Here is a 21,485-nt window from a genome sequence, read left to right as displayed (position 1 = left end):
ACTATCCGATCCAAAAGTCGTGGAGATATTTTAGTCTGGATTAAAAGCATAGATTGTCTGACCAGTAGTCCATATATCCACACAGCTAGCATGGCTATGAATCATACAATGTAAAGAACCGTACACTTTTAAAATGGGATCCTACGGTTATTTGTACTCCTACATTTGATGGCAAACCCTAACAATAGTACAGATGATACTTTGGCAAAAATGCTCAGGAATTCACTAAAATAGAAGAAAAGATTGAACTAAAACTAAATTTAAACTGAAAGATAACAGAGTCATCATTCATTCCTACAGTAATCAGGTCCCTTAGCGGGGATTCTGATAACACCTGGAAGTTTGGAAAGCAGCGCAGGAGAAATTAGTTGAATGTCAGACAGCTGGTGTTCAAAAAGGAAGGGGAATCTTCAGTGTGTGATCTGCATGTCCTGCGACCGCGCGGGGAAAAAAAAAAGGGGACAGGACAGGGAGCGCATGAGGGACTGTGACCTTTTAGAGAAGCAAGGACAGATGCCAGGGGAGGGCATTTATAGGTCAGTCACCCAGTGATGCGGTTTGTCCTCCACCAGAGAGGAAGGAGAGCATAATGCCAAAATGAATGCAGCAGAAAATGCTGACGGCAATACATTTCTCCCTTGACAAAAAAAAAGAAAAAAAAAAAAAAAGTAAAGTGAACAGCTCACTGGTTAATTTATAGCCAGCATTAACAACATCACATTGTTATTTCGATCCATAATCATTCTGTCTCCTTCCCTGTTTCTTTAGTCTCACAACATGCACAATGTTTATGTTGGATCTTAATTGTGGAGTTGATTTCTATCTGCTATCAGCTAGCTGTGTGCTGGATGCATTAGTGTGTGATGAAAAATGAACTCATCTCCAGTGTGAGAATCCATTACGCCTGTGTCACCCCACTGCAGATAAATTGTGCTGTGATGAAGGTGTCACAACCACTGGATTAAATCTGTTTACGTGCTGATGATGCCAGATTAAACTCAAACTAGCGCTCCGCTCCCGTCTCATGCGCCGTGTAAATTATTTGTGATGAAAACATTTTGTCAGCCGGAGCTTTGCAGAAAAATCACCGTAATGCAACAATCAATAATTACATCTAATCACTTTCATCTGCATTTGTTTGAGCTGTTTGATGCCTCTGCAGAACTACGCACATTTTACAGCAACAACAAATGAACCACGAATTAAGTAAAAGCTCAGCCTCAGAGGATGAGTGTTTACATCTGATGTCATTTCTCGTATGCGTGAATCCTGCAGCTGTCAGTGATGCGGCACGCTTTTGTTTAATTGAATTTTTAGAGTCACCTGATTTAATTCGAAACAACAATAACAAAAATGCGAGATTTGACTTATTCAGCAAACAATGGGATTAGTGCTGTGGGGCGCAACGGCTGCAGTGGTTGACTGTCACTCACTTCTGATGCATTGTTCTGATTCTTTCCGTTCTCTTCCCAGATCTTTGAATAAAAATAGCTGCTTTGCTCACGTGAATATAGTTCGGCCCTATCATGGCATCATTGGCTGAGGCCATTTCTAATAGATTAAGCGAATGGATTAGGATCCAAATTATGCTTCCACTTTGCTCTGGCCTCAGTGATTTTTACCAGTAATTAATATTTTTTTCTGTTAATCTACTGACTATCTTTTTAATTTATCCATCAATTCTTTGTGGGAGCCAACTAATCAGCACTAAATAACAAATACAACTTGTACCATTAAATTTCGTTCTCACATTTTTTCCCACACTAACGTATTTCTGCGTGACACTTTTTGAAGGAATAAACCATTCCAGACGTTAACTTTCACCTAATGATACTATTTATCATACGAGGGAAGCTTTATGCGGTGTAGCCCTGATTAGGAAAGATGTTGTTTGCTGTATTCTGTGATTAATTAGCATACACATACAGTAGTGTTGTGTATAATTTAACTCCAATGGCGCTGAATGTAATTGGAAATGCACTTGTATTATTCATCTGTAAAAGGTTACTTACACCCACTTAGGGCGCAACATTAATTGAAATCTCCATAGTTTGGCTTTATATGCGCGGAAACGGTTTATGGCTTGCAAATGCACTAGAAAACTGGGTTGCCGTACCAGCCAGTGGCATCGGCTCTGGAGAGTCTTTGTTGAGTTCTTGTGTGAAAAACGACAGATTAGGACATTACAACGACTCCCAGACACTGAACACCAACTAACGATGACTGTAAAAGTCCAAAAACTGGTTGGAGAGCTAGAAGATGCGTGTGGACAGCGGTTGTGCTGCAGTCATTTTTCCCTCACACAGACGTCAGAGTTTGGGCTTTTTCTGTCATTTTCAACATTCCCGGCAGCGAGAGCCACAGTAATTTTGACGCATTGACTCATTTCATGCAAATCAGCGTATTTCTGTAATCGACGATGTAGATGCGTCGTTGCCTCGCTGCATCGAATGAGTTTGAAATGATGAATCATTAAGTAAACTATGCGAGTCCGTGAACGCAACACAAAGGGATTCACGAGGTCTAGCAATTATCTGCAACTGAAGAGATTACTTTCAGAAGATACCGCCTGTTGGTTTCAGGCCTTTTCGACTGAACTGTCATCATTTTGGATTTCACACCAGAAAGGGTAGGAGCCAATTAAGAGCACGACGTATTTGACTGCGGGTGTTGATATTGTGGTTGTGATTTCTCTCAGTCGGCTCGTTCGGTGTTCTTAAAAGGTGCAACATGCAAACAAGCTGGCATCGCGGATGAATATTTTCATACGCATGATGTTTCACAGTCAAGGTTGCCCGGCTGTACGCGGCGGAGGCATGAGAGCATTCGGGTTTTATTCCCAACGAAGAACAACAGTAGGTGATTTCACTGATTAGTTCCTCCACTTTGGTTGAAGTTATGCTAATCACTGAAATGACTCGGAGGCAAGCACTGCGGACCACTGAGCCAGCAGAAAGCCACGTCTCGGATATTTTCTTGTTGTTGCCGTGAAATAAAATCTAATTATCACTTTGTCTGCGCCATTAGCAGGTACAATAAAGCCGAAGATTGTAATTAAAGAAGCCATGCTTGTGCATTTCCCCACAGTGCTCAGTCTGGCAGTGATGGCCTACATTTCACTGAGCCCTCTCTAGATCTCCCTGGAGAAGTCCCAAGCTCTGTCTCTGCACAGATGATATTCACACTGTGGAACAAATTGTGGAGAAATTGTGCAGTCCGCTCTTCAAAAGTAACACAGTAATTTGCAGTCAGTCAGTCAGTCAGTCAGTCAGTCAGTCAGGCGGCCTGTAAGCGTGTAATATTACACGTGTGTAAATTTGTTAACAATTTAACGTACGCTCACTTGCCAGTTCATTAGGTACGCTAGTGAAACTGAATACATTCTGATGTAATGTCCTGCACTAAATCGTAGCTTCATGAAGGTTGCGGCGTCCAGTATTTGTTTAAAATAACTGAGAGAGATGTTGATTCAGCTGTTTTAATTTTGGAGGCTGTGGTTTGTAGAACTATTGAATTGTGTTTCAGGCACGTGTTTCTATTATTTTGACAGCCTCAGTTAAGGTTAACGATGCCAAAAACTACATTCTCCAAAATGATCACCTTTCTGACTGATGAGTTTTAACATAAATTGAACATTAGACCAGTCGTGAAGGAGGGTTTATTGCAGGGCTGTTTTATTAGAATGCATTTGTTGTCACTAGTGTACCTGCTAAACTGGCAAGTCAGTGTACACATTACATGAAATATATAAATAATGGTAGGAGACCTGACAAAGCTGGGTGCAAAACAAGTTGTTGTCTTATCCGTTGCAGGAATAACTAAAAAGATTTGGTGTGCAGTCTGGACATCACACGTATCTGTACTTCAGTAGACAAAATCAGGCAGTCAGCGACAGGCAAACTAGTCCATCACGTATCCAACTGACCACCCAGCCAAACAAAAACATGTTGATGGACCTGGCAGCTGAAATCCCTCAGACGCTGTTTTTCCTCCACACACTGTCCGCTCATATCTTCATTTCATCCCATCTATCCACAGACGCCTCGATTTCAAGAAAACCTGTAGCAAATGCTCCCGTCCCCCGCAGCTAAGTATCAGTTAATCGTGCAGCTACAAGCTAACCGGCGCAGGCAACAACCCAACCAAACCCTAACCCTTTACTTAGTCAATTACAGTGCACCAGACAGCCAGTCAGCCAGCGAACCCGTCAGACTGTTGCTCATGGAGCATGACAGTGTTTCCACACACCAATTACAGTGAGACAGTGGTACAGCTGTGTGGTGGCTTGGCACTCAGCTACATTATAAGTACCACCATCGATCGACACAGGGACACGGAGAGTGCATGAGGAGAGGGGACAGTCAGGCATAGGGAGGGAGTATCACTCTCTCCCAAATCTTCTTCTCTCGCTGTCTCTTGGCGTAATGATGCGCGCAGCTGCATTAAAGCCTTGGTTTGTTTACTGCGAGCGCGTCTGCATCCGTACGTATGTGCACACCCAGCCACAGCACAGAGGAGTCTGAGATGACAGGCGGCAGGCCTCCCTCATCCCCATTCTTTATTCCTCTCTCTGTTCTCTCGTCTGATGCGTCTAATTATCACAGTTTGATAGCGCAGGAGAGGAAGAAAAACAGAAGGCAAGGGCAAGAGACGGGCGGAGGAAAACAGAGAAGAAACTAGCTGTAACATCGCTGAAATAAGACAGAAAGCTGAGATAGAGGGTTTCAAAAGCAGCTTATCCAGCCCTTGTACGTTAATGAGGACGTGAAGTTATTAACCTACCAGAGCCCACATACTTCATTTTAATCTAAAACATATACCACAAAGTTGCACAATTACCCACAATTCCCTGAGCCACTGCAGTGGGCAACGACGATGGCATGGTCGTAATACACTTAGGAATACATTAAACTTAATGTACTAGTGAGCACAACCCTATAGTACATCAGCTAAATAACGACATTGATTTCAAAGTCACTGATTCACAGACATACAAAAAAAAAAGCTTCACTCAACACAATCTCAAACCAGACTTATTACTTAATGTTTTACAATGTCAGGACTCAAGAAAAACAAAAAGGATTGGTTAAATAATTTGGATTTGCTGAGTGGCATAACATAAATAGCTAAATGACTGTTAACACACTGACTATAACAAGATTTATAAAGGGATAAGGGAAACTTAAAGATTAAGTCTGTTTTTTTAGGTTTAATGCTGGAGTTACTGCATGTTTAGTATTGCTTACCATTGTTTAGCATAGAAAGGAGTAAACCAGTAAGCCTATTAACAACCTTTAGTTAGGACCAATGAGTACTTTGTTTGTCAATGCAGCACCGTAAATGAAATGTAAATCTAACAGTTTGTGGGGTTTTAGAGGTTTAACATGTTTTAACATTATTTTTTTTTTCCTGGAAGGCTTTTTCATTGTACAGAGCTTTTCTGTGTCTCCATCCTGCTATTCGTTTGCTTAGCCAGGCGAAGCCATTAACTTTATATAAAGATAGACACACCCTCTGTGATATCACCTCCTAAACAGTGGTTCTGAAGCTCCCTTTTGTGGTGGCTCCAGTCAGCGGCACCTTGGCAATGCCTTACTCCGCCTAATTCCCCACTCATTCAAAAACAGGCAAATGGGTGAGAGCGTGACTGGAGATGAGGTGGATGGGTGAGTACTTAGGCAGGGCGCTAGCAACCTGTGACAGCACCCACCTGCTACTGAAAACAATCATGCCCTTCAGTATGAATAACTTTTAGCCTTAATACTAATTAAGTGACGTGGAGAGAAATAGAGCTATAGCGACGTTACCCTTTGCTCTACTCTGTAAACTGGTTTATTTCTGTTTTAAAGGTCGGCATTTTAACTTGGAAGTCAATGGGGACTGACTGGCTTTTGGAGCTAGCCTCAAGTGGTCATTTGAGGAACTGCAGTTTTTGGCACTTGAGCACTGGCTTCATTATTCAGCCCCGGATGTTAAAGCTAAACAGGGCTAACTCTAGATACATACTCAGTGCACAGACATTAGTTTTGGACTATATCAATTATACTGTAAAGCAAATAAGCACATTTGAGTTTATTTCAGTGTTTAACTACTCTTATGAAGTACTTTAACAAATGCGAAAACAAACACAGTTTCCCTAGTAACACCTGTTGTAAACACAGGTAAATTCTATCAGTTAAAAGACCTTTGAAAGCCACAAACCTAGAGTTTGTAAACCACACACAGGTACTTGAGTTTGAAATTACAGTGCATTCTAGAAAAAAACATATTTAGCTCAAGTACTTACAGCCAGCAGTATTTGCAGCGAGGAATGAGCCACCTCTATGAACTGGAAATCCATCAGACAGCCAGATATAGATATATATCGGTGGTCCTCGGGTGCCCAGGACGGGGGAGGGGTGATGGGTGTCACCCTGCACCCTGGGCCATTCTCCATCCACCAGGAGCGATGCATGGACAGGTTGAACGTCAGGACAAGGTCAGAGTCCTGGCAAGACGACAGCGAGACACAGAAAGGTAGAAAGAGAGTTGAATTACATCCCAAAGACAGACGATACAGAGACGGGCTGAATGTCAGGGCAGACTTTAACCCAGTTTTAATTAAACCAAACAGTTCGTCAGGCACGAGTCAGGGAGCAAGACGTAAAGAGAGAGGAGATGTCTGCGCTAAAAATAGATGCCAGATTTATAATACCAGGGATCTGGGATCACTCAGATTAGATCTGATGTACAGGCAGAGAGGTAAAATACAGACCATAATGAAAGGAGGGCAAAGAATAATGGGAGGATGTGAGAGAGATCATTTTCTTCATGCATTAAAATACGTTGTACATACATCCAGTAAGGCATATTGAAGAGAGGATTTGTGTTAGAGAATCACAGGAGGCTCAGAAACTACAAGTCACAGTTGTGGTTTTAGGTTCTTTTGATTTATTTTTTCTTGTGCAGGACAAACAAAACCTCTGGGAGCCATCAAAAATTGAAAAGCTCACAGAGTGCATTGGCTACACTAGCACAAGGGTTCGATGAATGTCAGCAATGTCACTCAAGCTACCACAGTATTGTCTCCACAACACTGGATGGATTGCAGAGGATGAATCCTAATGACTTTGTTGATCCGTGACTTTTCCCGGAAATATGGGAAACACTGCCAACTAAACAATAGCAGCTGATTGTAGCATTTTGCTCGTAGCATTGGCACTAGTTTGAAACCCATTTGTGGTTTTTCACTGGCTGTAGTCTTTGCGGCGTGTTAAAGTCAGACATAGGTGACGTGCTCGTCATTTGATTTGGGCATTTAGTCTTGTTGTTCTACAGTCACTGCTATTATCAGTCTACTTCAGTCACATAGCTATGGCTTGTGAGGCTGACCCCTTACAAAATGTAGAGCTTCTGGTCAGGCTTCTCTTCACCCTTTTTAATTCTAAGTGCCTCAATGACTGTCATCTTGGTTTAAATAATGCACATATTAACGACTCCATTCACCAAGGAGAGATATAGATCATTCCACCGATGTAAGGCCCACTGACACACACACACACACACACAAGTCTGCTCATGCATTGCTTTGCCATTAGTCGAATTAAAGAGCTCGACGCTCCTTAAAAGCACGCCGAAAGCAAAAATCACTTTTACTGTGCATGTTTTTACAAAAGAAGTCTTTTATTATCTTGTGTTTGTCTATCAAAATTCAATTACTCTCCGTTCCCAGAAAGGGTTTAATCTGCAGTTTGCTGCTGCTGAAAGCGTAAATGAAATCAAAAGCGACAACAGGACCTCACTGTCAGCGTTAAAGTCACTTCATCCATTGAAGAACACAAATGTTTAGACAAAGCTATACGCAGAGATCCCGCTCTTAAATAGACAGCAACATCTGTGTCAACATTGTTTCTTGATCTTTATCTGTCTCTCTTCTCCTTATGCCACATCCACACTTAACTGTGTCACCTTCATCCATTCAGTTTTCTTTTTCCGTTTTCACTCTATTAATTTATATTACTTCCTCTCTTTCCTTTCTTTCTTTCTCCCGCCATCCCTCTTTTCTCCCATCTTTTTCCTCCTTCACCTCTCTCTATTTCAGCGTAATGAGTAAATGCCTCATTAGCGCAGAGCTCTGATTAATGCCATCTCCCCTTGTTGTGCTCCTCTTTTTAATGAGTAAAATCTCTTTAAATTTCTCTCTCGCTCTCCCTCCGCCATCGCGCTCCCCCTCTCTGTGTCACCGCCTTGCTCCATATCCCTCTCCCCTTCTTTTTAGATTCATTTTCTTCTCTCATCTCTCTTCTTTCTTGTTCTTCTCTGTCTTTAACCGCTTCCGCGCTCTCTTTCTCTCTATTAAAGGGGTTAGGAGAGGGGTAATAATTATTTCGGTACAGGATCATCCATCAGTATTTTTCTAATGAGCCTCTTTAAAAAAACACACACACACGCACGCACACTAACACGGTTGTAATTCTCAATGAAACGCTGAGTTTGTAAAAATGTTGTGAAGAGCGGGCAGGATGGACTGCTACTAAATCTGTAATATTCTCTCACTTTGTGGAGGAAATGAAAATGGACATAGAAGAAAAATGTTCCTGAACTCAGCCAAGCTTTTTGGCACAGTAAAACAAAGCAACTTCATTAAACTTGATAAAAAAAATAAAGCAACATTAATCAATATACTGTGTACAGTATATTACATAAAGTAATTTAAAATATTTAGGATTAAATATATCAATCAGGCATAACATTATGACCCCTAGCAAGATAAGTAAATAACACTTCAATGTTCTGGAAAACTTTTGGACCTGGCTTTCATGTGGATGTTACTGAGACATGTACCACCCACCTAGACCAGACCAGGCACCCCCTTCCCCAATGACACTCCTTGATGGCAGCAGCCATCCCCCAGCAGGATGCAGCCTGACACAGGCACACACAAAAACGCTTTAGGAACCCACAGGACCCAAAAGGCTCCCACTAACAACATTGTGTTGCTAAACACCACAGGACACCCTCAGAAGGCCCATGTCCATTCTCTGATGAGTCACAACTGTTCTGGAGGCACAAGAGAGACCTACACAAGCTGGTTATAATGTTACACACCAAATGTAGACCTACTGACATTGCGTCAAGTCGCCTGTGTCCAAAAAGTTGCAAGCGAACGCACTGCAAAGATTACAACCAACGGCCAGCTGGTTCTGTGCCTGCATGAAAGAAAGTAACTCTTCATACCAGTAGGTGGCAGCGTTCTGTATTCATCATACAAAAGAGAAAACAAGAAGAGTCACTATTAGCTGGAAAGGCTAGGAAGTGCTACAAACAATGATTCGGCATGATTCAGCAGAGATTACTTCTCCTGAATCATGATGAATCATGGTTTGTCAGTTCGTCTACAGTTTATTCATTGTAGATGATCATGTTGGTGTGAAAATATTAGCGTATTTAAATATTCAGATCGAGATGAAAATGAAAAATGAGAGGAGCTTCTGTGTGTGCCCTGCCAACCTCGGCCGTTTTTGTTCGCTTTCGTCATTTCTGGTTTTCTTCTCACGGCTTTGATAATTAACAGGGAGGGAGAGTTAGTTTCCCTGCTAGTCTCCCTTTAACTGTCCACCTAATCTCAGCTGCACTGAAACAACGTCACCGTGTCTTCATGTCTCTATGGGTTCACCCTCTCCCATCAATCTCATCAAAACACTGGACTTTTGCATTTCAGGATACTGAGCCTGGGTATGAACGTCACTGAGTTCACAGGGTCTGTAATATAGCTCGGAACTAGACCGGTACTAATAATAAAAAAAAAAGCGTATTATCTCCTTTCCATTCATTCGGCTGCAGTGAGCCTCTACAAAAAGCCTCCACCGCACAGAGGTGGAGAAAATGTTATATTAAAAAACACATTAGAGATAACACGTATTTCTCCCAAATCCCCCAAACAAAGCAAATATTAAGAGTTGCAGAGTTCACAAAAGATTTGGAAACCAAGCTCAAATTACTCCATTCTCACCACTGCAATACTAAGGAATTAAATTGCAGCCGTGTACTGGCACTGGTGTATTGATCTTATACGGCGGAATTTATTCAACACTGCAGCGTTTAACCCACTAAGAAGATGAAGGCATAGCACCAAAATAATCTTGAGATATCAATCTGTCTGGTGATGAATGGGCTGTTTGGCTCGCGACCTCAAACAAAACAGCATTGGCTAGAGTTGTATTAATATTTATGTGAGTGAGTGTGTGTTTGAATTCCTTACTAAGTTCCATTTCTGACTGCCCTCCAGTCTTTCTACATCTTTCTTTCCCTCCTCCTGTGGCTCTCATCCCTCTCTCCGGTTATCTACCTCTGCCTTTCTCTCTCTCTCTCACACACACACTTGCAACAACACACACACACAGTCTATAATTTCCAGTGCGCTAGTTGAGGATCATGCACTCATGCTCTCAGGTCTTTGTCTCTGACTGTGGGCTAGTGCCGCTTCAATGAACCACATCTGTTTTTCCTCTGCCTTTCTCTCCACCTCTCTCTCTCTCTCTCTCTCTTTCTGCCTCCGCCCTTCTCTCTCTCTCTCCCTCCTTGTCTCCCTCTCTCTCTTTCAATTTCCCCTCAATTTCCCACCTCCATATTTTCCTTTGTCTTCCACTCCCAAGAGGCAAAGAGATGGAGGAGAAAAAGACCATTCGGAACGCTCCTTCCTGTGATGGTGAACAAGGGAGGAGTGATGCCCCTTTAATGCTACCTGGAACTATAGACACTAGTTTAACAATTACATGATATAACAGTACGTTTTCACATTTCCAACTGGAAAGAAAAAAGCTGTAAATCTTTAGAAAAAGAGGCACTCGCAGATGAATGGTGAATATTTTAGCAACTATTTTTCCTTATCCATGAACCCTCATTCTCATTCATACAGCTTCAGTTATTTGACTTCTGCATGAGTGAATGGATGGATGGATGGATGGATGGATGGATGGATGGATGGATGGGTAAGGGGGCATAAGGCAGGGAGTGCCAGTTTTTCCACACGGGCGCCTCTGCATCTGCTCCCTGGACACACACACAAACACGCACACACACGCACATACACATCAGTATGTGTTATAAAGAACCTCGTAGCACACGCTGACTCACACTTAATCTAACAGCTTTTTACATGCTCTAAACATACAGTACAAGCTCCAGCAGCCATGCAGCGACGCAGTCAGACATAAAAATGACAACAACAGTCTCCCAGGCTTTCAGTCTGCCCAGCGAGCTGACACAAAGATCAGCAGGTCCTCATACTAAACAGAAGAAAATGAAGGAGGGGGCAATATTTAGCTTTATTCTCTCCAAAGTCAATTTTTCACTCTATTTAACCAAACCTCCATCTCCATTCCCTTTTCCCTATCATTTTCTCTCCCTCCCTTGTCTCTCTCTCTCTCTGTTATTTCAAACCAATATATTCAGTCACGGTGCATCTCCCTACATTGTTTTGCTGTGATTTCCCATGGGTGTTAGATGAGGCCTTAACCCATAGTGCTTGAAGCACTTCTCTCCAATCAGACTGTTTGGGGGTGTAGGGGACTTATGTGTGTGTGTGTGTGCATATGCGCTTGAGGGTAGGTAGAGATGAGGTCTGTTCCAGATCCTAACCCTGACCTTAACCATACTAAACCCATTATCATTTCTAATCAAATGCCTCAACATAGCCACCCTTCAATCTTTCAGATCATTATAGTGATTCAGCTCCAGGAGGAATCCACAATTTCATGAAGGGGAGAGGCAGCTAATAGATGCTTTTAATGGGTTAATTTAGTTCTATAGCCTAAAGCTACACCTTAAGCAATAAATCTGAATATTATTAAAGCTTTATTTATGTGATCTCGATAACAAGGTCTCCCTTGTGCCTCCAAAACAGTTGTGACTCATCAGAGAATGGACATGGGCCTTCTGAGGGTGTCCTGTGGTGTCTGGCAACAGAATGTTGTTAGTGGGGGCCTTTGGGTCCTATGGGTTGAGGGGAGGGGCCTCTGTGGATCATCCCACAGATTCTTGATCAGTTTGGGATCTAGTGAATTTGGAGGCCAGGTCAACACCTTGTGCTGTTCTTCATGTTTTTTAGTTGTTCCTAAAGCGTTTTTGTGTGTGTCTGTGTCAGGCTGCATCCTGCTGGGGATGGCTGCTGCCATCAAGGAGTGTCATTGCTATGGGGTGGGGGTGTCTGGTCTGGTCTAGGTGGATGGTACATGTCTAAGTAACATCTACATGAATGCCAGGTCCAAAAGTTTCCCAGCAGAACACTGAATTGTCACAAGATGGTCAATGTTATTTACTTCTCTTGCTAGTGATCTTATGCCTAATCTGTGTATAACCTAGCTATGTCTTAAAGCTGCTCCAATCAATATCTGTGCATTGACAATGTGTTATGTCTAAGGATGTTATATAATATATAACTGCAGTGTCAGCAGAAACATCTGTGTACGAAACATCACCAATAGCCATGCTCCTAGATTTCTAATACTGTGAAACTTTATCATGACCGTCCTGCGATAGAATTGCGACCTGTCCAGGGTGTACCCCACTTCTTCCCCAATGACAGCTTTGACGGGCTCCAGCGTCCCCACGACCCTCCAGAGGACAAGCGGTTACACAAAATGAATGAAAGAATGAATGAATTTTATCATGACCAAATGTCAATAATGGTTAAAACTACAAACTAAGACCTGGGATGTAATGAACTGGAATTATCCTGTAATATTTACTTGGTTAAGAGGAAGCACTTGAGATCAACCCAAAAGAAGTAAACTGTAAAGGGGCGTTTAAGTACAGGCAGATTAGCACCTTCAGTAAAACCAGACTTTACTGCTAGCAAAGCGAGACTAAATCTATAACAATCAAGGCTGGAAATGAACGCAAGCCACCACCTAAACCATCTAAAGTTTGGCTGCAGCATTCGGGTCAATCTAATCCATTATCTACTGCAGCATAAAGCCAATCTGTGTTCAATCAGCTTGTTCTATTTGAACAAGTAAAAGCTCACTCTTGTGGTTGCACATGAAACTATACAGTAACAATGAATAATCAAATTGAATCACCATAGCTTTGGGCTCCAGTGATAAAACCGGCTGTCCCACTAGAGATGTGTTGTTCCAAAAAAAAAAAAAAGGCAATTTCATGCTATGATTTTAACAAATGCATTCATTGATCAAACGCAGTCAGGGTTGATGGATTAACTCTGTGAATCAGGGTGGATGTTTTAACTAGAACGCCTATGATTAAGTGTGTGGGATCCTCTCGTTCATCGTCTCGGTGCCGGCGCTGAATAAAAACAGAGGGGAGTGATATTAGGCGACCATTAGCATTCAAACTGGTTCAGCAAATCATTTTTTTTTTATTTTTATTTTTTTAAACTGTCTTTAGGGATAAATTGGGTGGTTTGCGGTTTGATTAACTGTCACATTTCTTCTACTATTTATCCTGCAGTAAAAAGCTCATCCTACTCTGACAACTGCATCTATTGATGTTGATGTGAAACTGATACGAAAGGCACATTGGATTTTCTTCCTGCGCTGGGTGAGATAACCGATCCTATCTCCTGAAGGGTTTTTGTTGGACCATCTTCTTCTGTGTTCCTACTTCTTCTTTTCCCCACGCCCCTTCGCTTGAAAGGGACTCTGAATCACATGTGGCTTTGTCCCACTACACATCATCCTTTATAACTCTTATCATACCTTCGCCTGTCTAAACCTCCCCGCCTATCTCCGCCCCTGATACCTCATTTATCTACCCCCGATCTCTCAGTCTTCTTTAGTTTCTCTTCTCTCCATCTTTCATTTTTATTTCTCACTTTCCCTTTGGTCACTCCTGTCACTCTGTCGCCGCTCCGTTGTGTGTTTGCAGACTGAAATTAGACGACTGGACTGATATGGAAATCAAAACGGCACAGTCTTGATGTTTGGATTTGGTGTGTGCACACTGTATCCATGCCTAATGCCAGAGCCCTGACACATGCGCACACATTTTCACACATACAAAAAAAACATGCACGGTGAACCCTCCCACACAGCAAGCCACCTCCTCAGTAAGTGACTGACAGCTGTGCATGTGTGCATCCATGTGTTTGTATCTGTGTGTCATGTGATGCCCAGAGGGTGGCTACATCTTTTATGTGACACAGTGGACTACTGACAGTTAGCAGTCTGAGAGTGTGCGTCAGTGTGCGCGAGTCTGCGCGAGAGCGAGTTGTGAATATGCGAGTGTGTATCTGTGTTTGCAGCGGGGTGACAGTTCTCTCTCCACAGGCTCCTCTCCAAAATCTGTCAGAGATGCCACATCAGAAATCTTTTTAAAGATTAATTTTATGGCAATGCTGCTATATTAGATAGTGCAGCAGCGAGTGGCAGGAAGGATGGGAGTGTGACAGACTGATATATGGTATGAATCTCGGGCTTAAACTCAAATTACTGTCAAGACAGAATATACACCTTATCTTGCCTCTGGGGCTCTACAGGGGCCTTAAGGAAGGCAAAGATACCTATTAGACAGAAAGTTTCATCAAATACAAACACATGAAAAGGGAAACATGTCTTTACCAGACTGGTAATACATAGGACTGTATTGACGCATCAAAGATGAACTCAATACGTCTATATGCATGAAATATGTCGATAACTTCCAATGTTTATATTCATCCCAAACAACAGCAGCTCCTGTTGCCAGGTACATTGGAAGATGAGCCAGAACCCCATCTTCAGAAGTGTCGGAAGACATTTTAAAAAAATGAAATGGCTCACCACAGTGGCACGACTGCTACGCATGAGCATCTCGCCAGAGAACACCCCCCAGCACCGTACGTATCTGGACTAATACAGCGAGTTTAGTCTGATTCTTGGTTGGTGGACAGAGCCTGGGAGCTGCTGTCGAGTCACTTTCCAGGTTTCCATTTGCAGGTTGTAAACAGTTTGTTTATGAGAATACAGACTTATAAAACTCAATGACATAGAGTCCTATTGACGTTGCTGTCTACGTGGGACCAGGCTACCTTCTGCTGATAAATAAAATACAGCCGCATTTACAACTGCAATTTGCACATGTCACTGAATTTAAATCATACTCAACGGTATTTGTGCTAATTTATGGCAGAATATAGTAAACAACATTTCCTAATTAGATCCACACTGAAGGAAAAAGTTAACGTTTGAAATCTTCATTGATTTGATAGATTTCATGTTAAAATATGAATTTATGAAAGATTGATGGCAGAGATTATTAGTGGATTAACAGACTCAATCAGTTGTTTAGTAGAAATGTAAAGAAATATAAACCATTAGTCTTTTGTATATAAAGTATAATATAGTATAAGAGTACGGCATGTAAATGATATGAGTACACATGAAAAGAGTTTATACAATATGTAATTCAAACTCATCTGAATGCACAAGTGTTTGCAGCTGCTCCAAATGAACTGAACGCCGTTCATTGTGTTGCACACAAAAAAAGAGAGGGAAGCGCTGCGTGTAGTGAAGTGAGCATAATTTTTGAGGTCTTAATCCTCATGATATATTTGCCTTCTGCCAACGTGCATCGGTGGACATACAACTGTGTACTGTATGCGCACTTGGGAGGATTAAAAGGCATATCTAGGGGGAGATCAGTGCCTACTCATCGCTTGCTGATTCTGTAATGCATTCTTTAAGAAAAACACTCAAGGAAAACACTCCCGTTAAGGCTGGAAGACACAGCAGCAGCTGTGTAATCGCACTTAGGCTTTTCTTCACAAATTCCTGTTTTTTGTTTTGGTTTTTTTTTGTTTTTTTTTTAAGGTTCAGCTGCCGGCTTTACTATAATTAATCTGCTTCTTAATACTGGATGATGTGTGCCATCAATGATTAAAAAGAGTAAGGGACAACTCAGTTAAAAACAATATAGGCTAAATAAATGACTTTTGGTGTATTCCAGTGCACGTGCACACCTATATTTTGTTCAAAATCAGAGAGCAATACGATACAATATGTAACTTTGAGCAATCAAGATAAAAGTCTGACACACTTTGCGCTTGCAAATCAAATAGAAAAGCTGCACTAGCATTTACTGCTGTGTTGTGGTTCATGTACCAGTGTTATGTGTATGAACAATATGTTCAGTCTGATCAAGTATGTATGCTGAGCAGGCGCACTGCTGCTGCCAGACATCTCAGAAAGCAAAGACACTCCGGTGGCACGAAGACGTCGTATCCGTCCATGGGTAACGTGTTTTCTCACCGCAAAGGAATCATTAACCGACCTGGGGGAAAACGCTCACGGTTTCTGAACAACAAACTAGGCATGAGAGCAGTCTAATTTGTAATTTGTTAGTGTTTTTGACAAAATAACAGTTTCCATGGTCAACAGTGAACAGAGACGGGATCTCTTAGTGGACAGAGTGGGTGCCTTTACTTCAACGCAGAGAGGTCTACTGGTGAGTGTGTGTCTGAGTATTAGACATCAAAACCTTGCAGAGTGATTTCTAATATTATGAGATAGAGTAAGGAGGTTACGCATACACTTCCACTGCATCTGAGGACTGTGTGATAGCCTGAAATCTCCAGAACAAGAGTAAGCTAATTGTTTTGTCAACTGCCGTTTCCACTGTCGAGACCAAGCCGTCAAGCCCTGAATAATTCAGGAATAAAAAAGGTGAGTTAACTTTGATTTGCAGGCCTCATGTATGCGTGGGACAATGTCAGTGACTCATCGGTGATGTGCATCAAGATGCCCCGTTAACTCTCGGTGTCATGACGTCTCATCAAACCCACTTTACCATTATCTCAGTCATGATGATGATCTGCCTGTTCCTCCACTGTCTGTCTATCTGGCTGCCTGACTTCAGAACTTCAGACTGAGCTGACAAACGCTGACGCATTTCCCCTCCCCGCTGTCCCTCCCACCTTTCCACTCACCGCCTTGGGTTTACTTTTCCTGCTCAAGAAGAAATGTCAACGGCACTTGGCAAATTTCATACCGTTGCAGGCCGACTATTTCTGACTCTCCTCCTTTCATGCTACAAAACAGAGAATATTTGCACTTCATTCATCACACAGTCTTTAGCAGCGTGTTCTGCACGCTTAAAACAACAACATATGTGTGGATCTGAGTGGATTTGTTGTCTTCGCCTGCAATATTTTCTGTTATCAAGTACGTGTAAAATGCTATTACCTTTATCTCAAATACAAAGCCAGGCCTCCGAGCACTCATTTACCTCCCTGTCAGTCTGATCACTGTTGTGATAAACGTACACTGCTGGAAATGGGATGTAGAATCTGGATATCAAGTCTATTCATGGATAAAACTGAGTGTTGGCACTGAAAAATTACATCAAAGCTACAGCACGGATCCAAGAGTCACTGATAAAACGGCATAAATCAAAGCAAGGCTGATTGTCTCCCTGTTTCATACACAGATGTCAGATCTCTGTAATGAAGAAAAATGGAGTGTGTCACAATGAGTTTTGTCCTGTGACCCCAGTGTAATGGTCTGAGTGTATAAAGTAATGTATTGAATTGGCTCTCTGTACTGGACAATACATAGGGCCCTGCGTTATGAGCTGCTATTGACCACAAATAGAGGCGCCTTCATGACAGGGGCACGTTTCTCCCGAGTCTTGACAAAGGAAATGTCGAGGAAGCGCGTGAGTGAAAAGGAGGCGAGAGATGAAGACGAGCGAGAGCGAAGAGGAGGATGGGACAGATTCACATGGCACTTTGCAAAACAACATGAAAAAGACTTGATTATAGGGTGAGCGGAGGGAGAGGAGGAATGAATTACATGAGGATGAAGACAGCGCGGCACAGGAGGAAGGGGAGCGGGAGAGACCAAGAAAGAGGGAGGCGGCATCAAAAAGCGATAGAGAGCGAGACTGATGGAAATTTAATTTATATCATAGCATTCTTGAAGCACAGAGCATGTCATCATTACCCTTATCAAATACCAGCTGCGTGCAGATACATAAAAAGAGGTAGGGCTAAGTAAGAAGAGAACATCTCACTATAGTATATACTAATATACTCACTGATAACTTCATAAATCATATAGTTTTGAATCTGTGATATTTTACCACCGTTTTGCTGGGCTTCCTTAGACATTCAGTGCCAACTCTAATTCTATATGGATGTCAGTAGATGGTTATTTTCCACCTGATTTCGGGCAGTTTTAGTCTTGAATCCACCAGGTTGGCATTTGTGGTTTTGAAATGTTTCAACTCACTGATGGGCTGCCCTTAAATTTGCCGCTGACATTTATGTTCTTCTTAGATTTGAGGATACCTTAAGCTTGGTATATTCCAGGATCAACCAGTCTACACGGAGCCTATGCGGTAAGGGGCTACGCCATCAAAAGTATTTATACCTGTGTGCTGGTATGTCTGCGTTGTTCTGTAATTACGCCTCTAAAGCGCAAGGCAGCGACTGGTCTGCTGTGTTGAGTTTTACTTTGTACTTCACCGAATTGCAAGTGGAACTTAGCGACTCATGCTGGAGCTGAAGTTCATAAATGTGGATCAACATTTTACTGAAATCCCTGCAACACAGAACATAGAGAAGACATCTCAGTAGACGGTGTGTAGGAGCAACTAAACACATGATCAAGGCAATGCGTTTGGGACCAATCGCAGCCGTTGGGGTCTGTGTCACTGACATTTCAGAGGAGGTGCGCATCAGGTAACCCTGTAGGCTACAGCATTGGGTCTGGAGAGGTGCCATAGCTACAGCATAGAAATGACGCACGACTATAAACTAAGCTTTAGTTGTCCACACAGCAGCAGTGCTAAAAACTGTTACTTGTCATTCACTTTGATTTATGTAGGTATTACTACTGTTAGCAAGCTACACTGTCATTGTGAATATGTTAGCATGTTGAAATACAGCAATCACAGAGCTGCTACTGTGGCTGTGTTCACACAACGTGTGATGAAGTCGCCGAACGTCCAAGCGGGGCGATCTACATTGCCGCAGAGTCACTATTGAAGTGTTGCTCAAGTGCTTGTTGACGCTGCTTTTCCTCCACCTGTTCAAAAAGCTATTTCACAGTAGCTGCCACCCTCTGCCAAGATGCATTGTTTTTGTTGATTAAAATAGCTTGTGTGTATATATAATATATAAATGGTTTTATTTCCATTTGTGCATGAAATTTAGGTGATGAGACATGTGATTGGTTGATGCTCCACTGGAACTATGGAAACGACACTGTGATTTGTTTCACTCAGTGACAAGGGTGAGAGTTATTTGTTAAAGTTGTCACCAGATTCCCTTGAAAATCACTCGTATTTCAGGGGTAGTCCGAACACAATATTAGTCTTGTCAGAAATCTGCAGTTTGTTGCCAAGTTTGATGTGAACATTGTACATTATTACCAGTTTCTTTGCCACTAATACCATTATGTTAGCATTAGTGCATTTTTTTTTTAATGTTGCCATGTTGGTCTGGCAATTTTCTTGATTTGCCTTCTCTGTTTTATTGTTGCTTATTGCCTTACGTGACTGCGGTTGCTTGTCGACACTTAAAATATCAAACAGCTAATGAAACTGTGACAGACATTTGGGACGCATTGCACACTGCTAAATTTGTATTTATGAATGACAAAAAAAGTTATTTTGTTTTCATTATGAATCATCAATAAACATTTTTGTTCATCTCGTGTTCATCTGAATGATTGCTAGTAAAATCATGCTCCGTGTCATGCAAAGAGACACAAAGAGCGATATTATTCTAACAGCAGTGTAGCACATTTCTGTTTGACTTTGTGTAGCCCTCTCAACAGAGATCTGGTATTGTAATGTTTCGTGGAGTTTCTTTGTTGCAAATGGAGTGGAAACAATCACGCACATAGCCATACTTGTTTTACATGTGGTCCAGTGTAATAATAGCCCTCGGGTCAGTAAACAAGCCCTGGAACGTTAGGTGATGGATTCGTATCTCATACAACAGCTGGTGAAGCCGCTCGGGGTGGGGGGAGCGGGACGCCGCGGCTCCCCTCCTCATCAGTATCTGGGTCAAGGTGGACGCGCCCTTGGGCGATTCGCGCGCAAACTGTCCTGGTCATAAAAACAAGCTGTTCAGCGTCTGGTCCGTGAGTGCTCCGCTCCTATTGGTCAGCACGTAATTGATAAAGGTGTCGCTAATTAGCAGGCTGTTTCACCCTCATTACAAAACAGATGTGTGGATTCTGGTCTGAGAGCTTGAAGGCGTTTTAAGGAGAAACATTAGACTCAAGAGGTTTTTGGAACGGAAGAAAAATGACACATGTGGTGACGTTATTTATTTAATTTAGGTCGTTATTATTATGCTGCTTTTTCACATATTCCTACCTTGTTGTCTCACCTGCTAAAATGTCAAGACAGCCTTGTGTTCTCAATGTGATAAAAACAAAACCCTAACAGCTTTTTTGTTACTGTTAAAATTAGGCCTCTGGGATGGGGGGAGGTATAAATATTATTAACGGTAGAGCTCAGCGGCAGAAGGTGGAAGGATTTTATACAACTGTATTCACTGTGAAACATGTGGGTATAGTTTGGATGGCAACAGAACTTGTCAAGGATCATAGTTTATACATATATGGAGAGTTTGTGTGTGTGGAGCAGGGAGGGAGTGAGAACCACGGAGAACAACGAGCTGAAGAATTTGCGCCAATCACTTTGAGTCTCAGCTGACTGAAAAGACGGGAAATTCAATAATATGCGGCTTAGGATATAGTATGTGGTGTTGTAACTGCAATTTTGTGTCATTTACTAAATTGACAGCAAAACAACATTACATAACTGTCCAAAGAATGAGTAAATGACTGCAAAGTGTGGTGAGTAAGGTTTTTTTCAGCACCACACCACAGAGTGTAATCAGCTGTAATCAGCAGTCCCATCAACTGATTTCTTCAGTTTGTGGATGCACTGATTGGCCGTAATTAATTGTCCAAGCTGATAATAATGCTTTTAAAATCTACTAACTTCATTGTAGAAAGGATCAACTTTTGCAGAGTGAGTCTGAAAAGATTTGTATCACCACCGCTCATTTTTATCATATTTACATAAATGTTTAATGGAAATGCGAAGAACCAACTTGGGGAATCATATAGCTAGCTAAAGGTAAACAAAATCGAGTCTAAATGCAAACAAGAACACCTCAATCCAATCGCTCAGACCGCTTTGGGATTCGTTATCATATTCAAGCTAGATGTGAATGAAGGGGTGTAAATGAATGCATATTTCCAAGCTGCATAGCTAATCTTTACTGGTCTCGAGAGTAACCGCGTCAGGAAACAGGCTGAGAAAAGTGGCAGGGTCCTGGCACTATGATTATGGCAGCAGAAGTGACACTAAAATTACTCTGAATCATGTGACCTTTCTTGCCAAAGGAGACAGGACAAAAGCCATCTCAGCAGTTTAAGAACTAGAGGTCAGAGTATATGGACATCGGTCCACAACCTTTTATTTCACAAGAGTTCCTTTTATGATCTTTGCTGAGAGTAGACATACATGCAGAGAGCATATCAAAA

At 42.0% G+C, this 21,485-nt stretch overlaps 1 protein-coding gene across 2 annotated transcripts in view; it reads right to left on the bottom strand.

Annotated features, from left to right (window-relative positions):
• nkain2 (sodium/potassium transporting ATPase interacting 2) overlaps window positions 1-21,485 on the bottom strand; it is a gene marked incomplete at both ends in the record, with an annotated part of 77,676 nt that overhangs the window by 13,730 nt on the left and 42,461 nt on the right. Inside the window, one exon of one of the 2 annotated variants that reach the window (XM_084559783.1) lies at window positions 6,287-6,487. The exons of the other annotated variant lie outside the window; for it this stretch is intronic. Within the exon in view, the coding sequence (XP_084415909.1) occupies window positions 6,287-6,487 (201 nt within the window). The remainder of the gene's footprint in view (window positions 1-6,286; window positions 6,488-21,485) is intronic. 2 annotated transcript variants of the gene reach the window in all.

Source organism: Chelon labrosus, assembly GCF_963514085.1.
Source record: "Chelon labrosus genome assembly, chromosome: 14".
Taxonomy (NCBI): domain Eukaryota; kingdom Metazoa; phylum Chordata; class Actinopteri; order Mugiliformes; family Mugilidae; genus Chelon; species Chelon labrosus.
The sequence above is the reverse complement of the archived record's forward strand: the minus strand, read 5'-3'. Positions and strand labels throughout refer to the sequence as shown.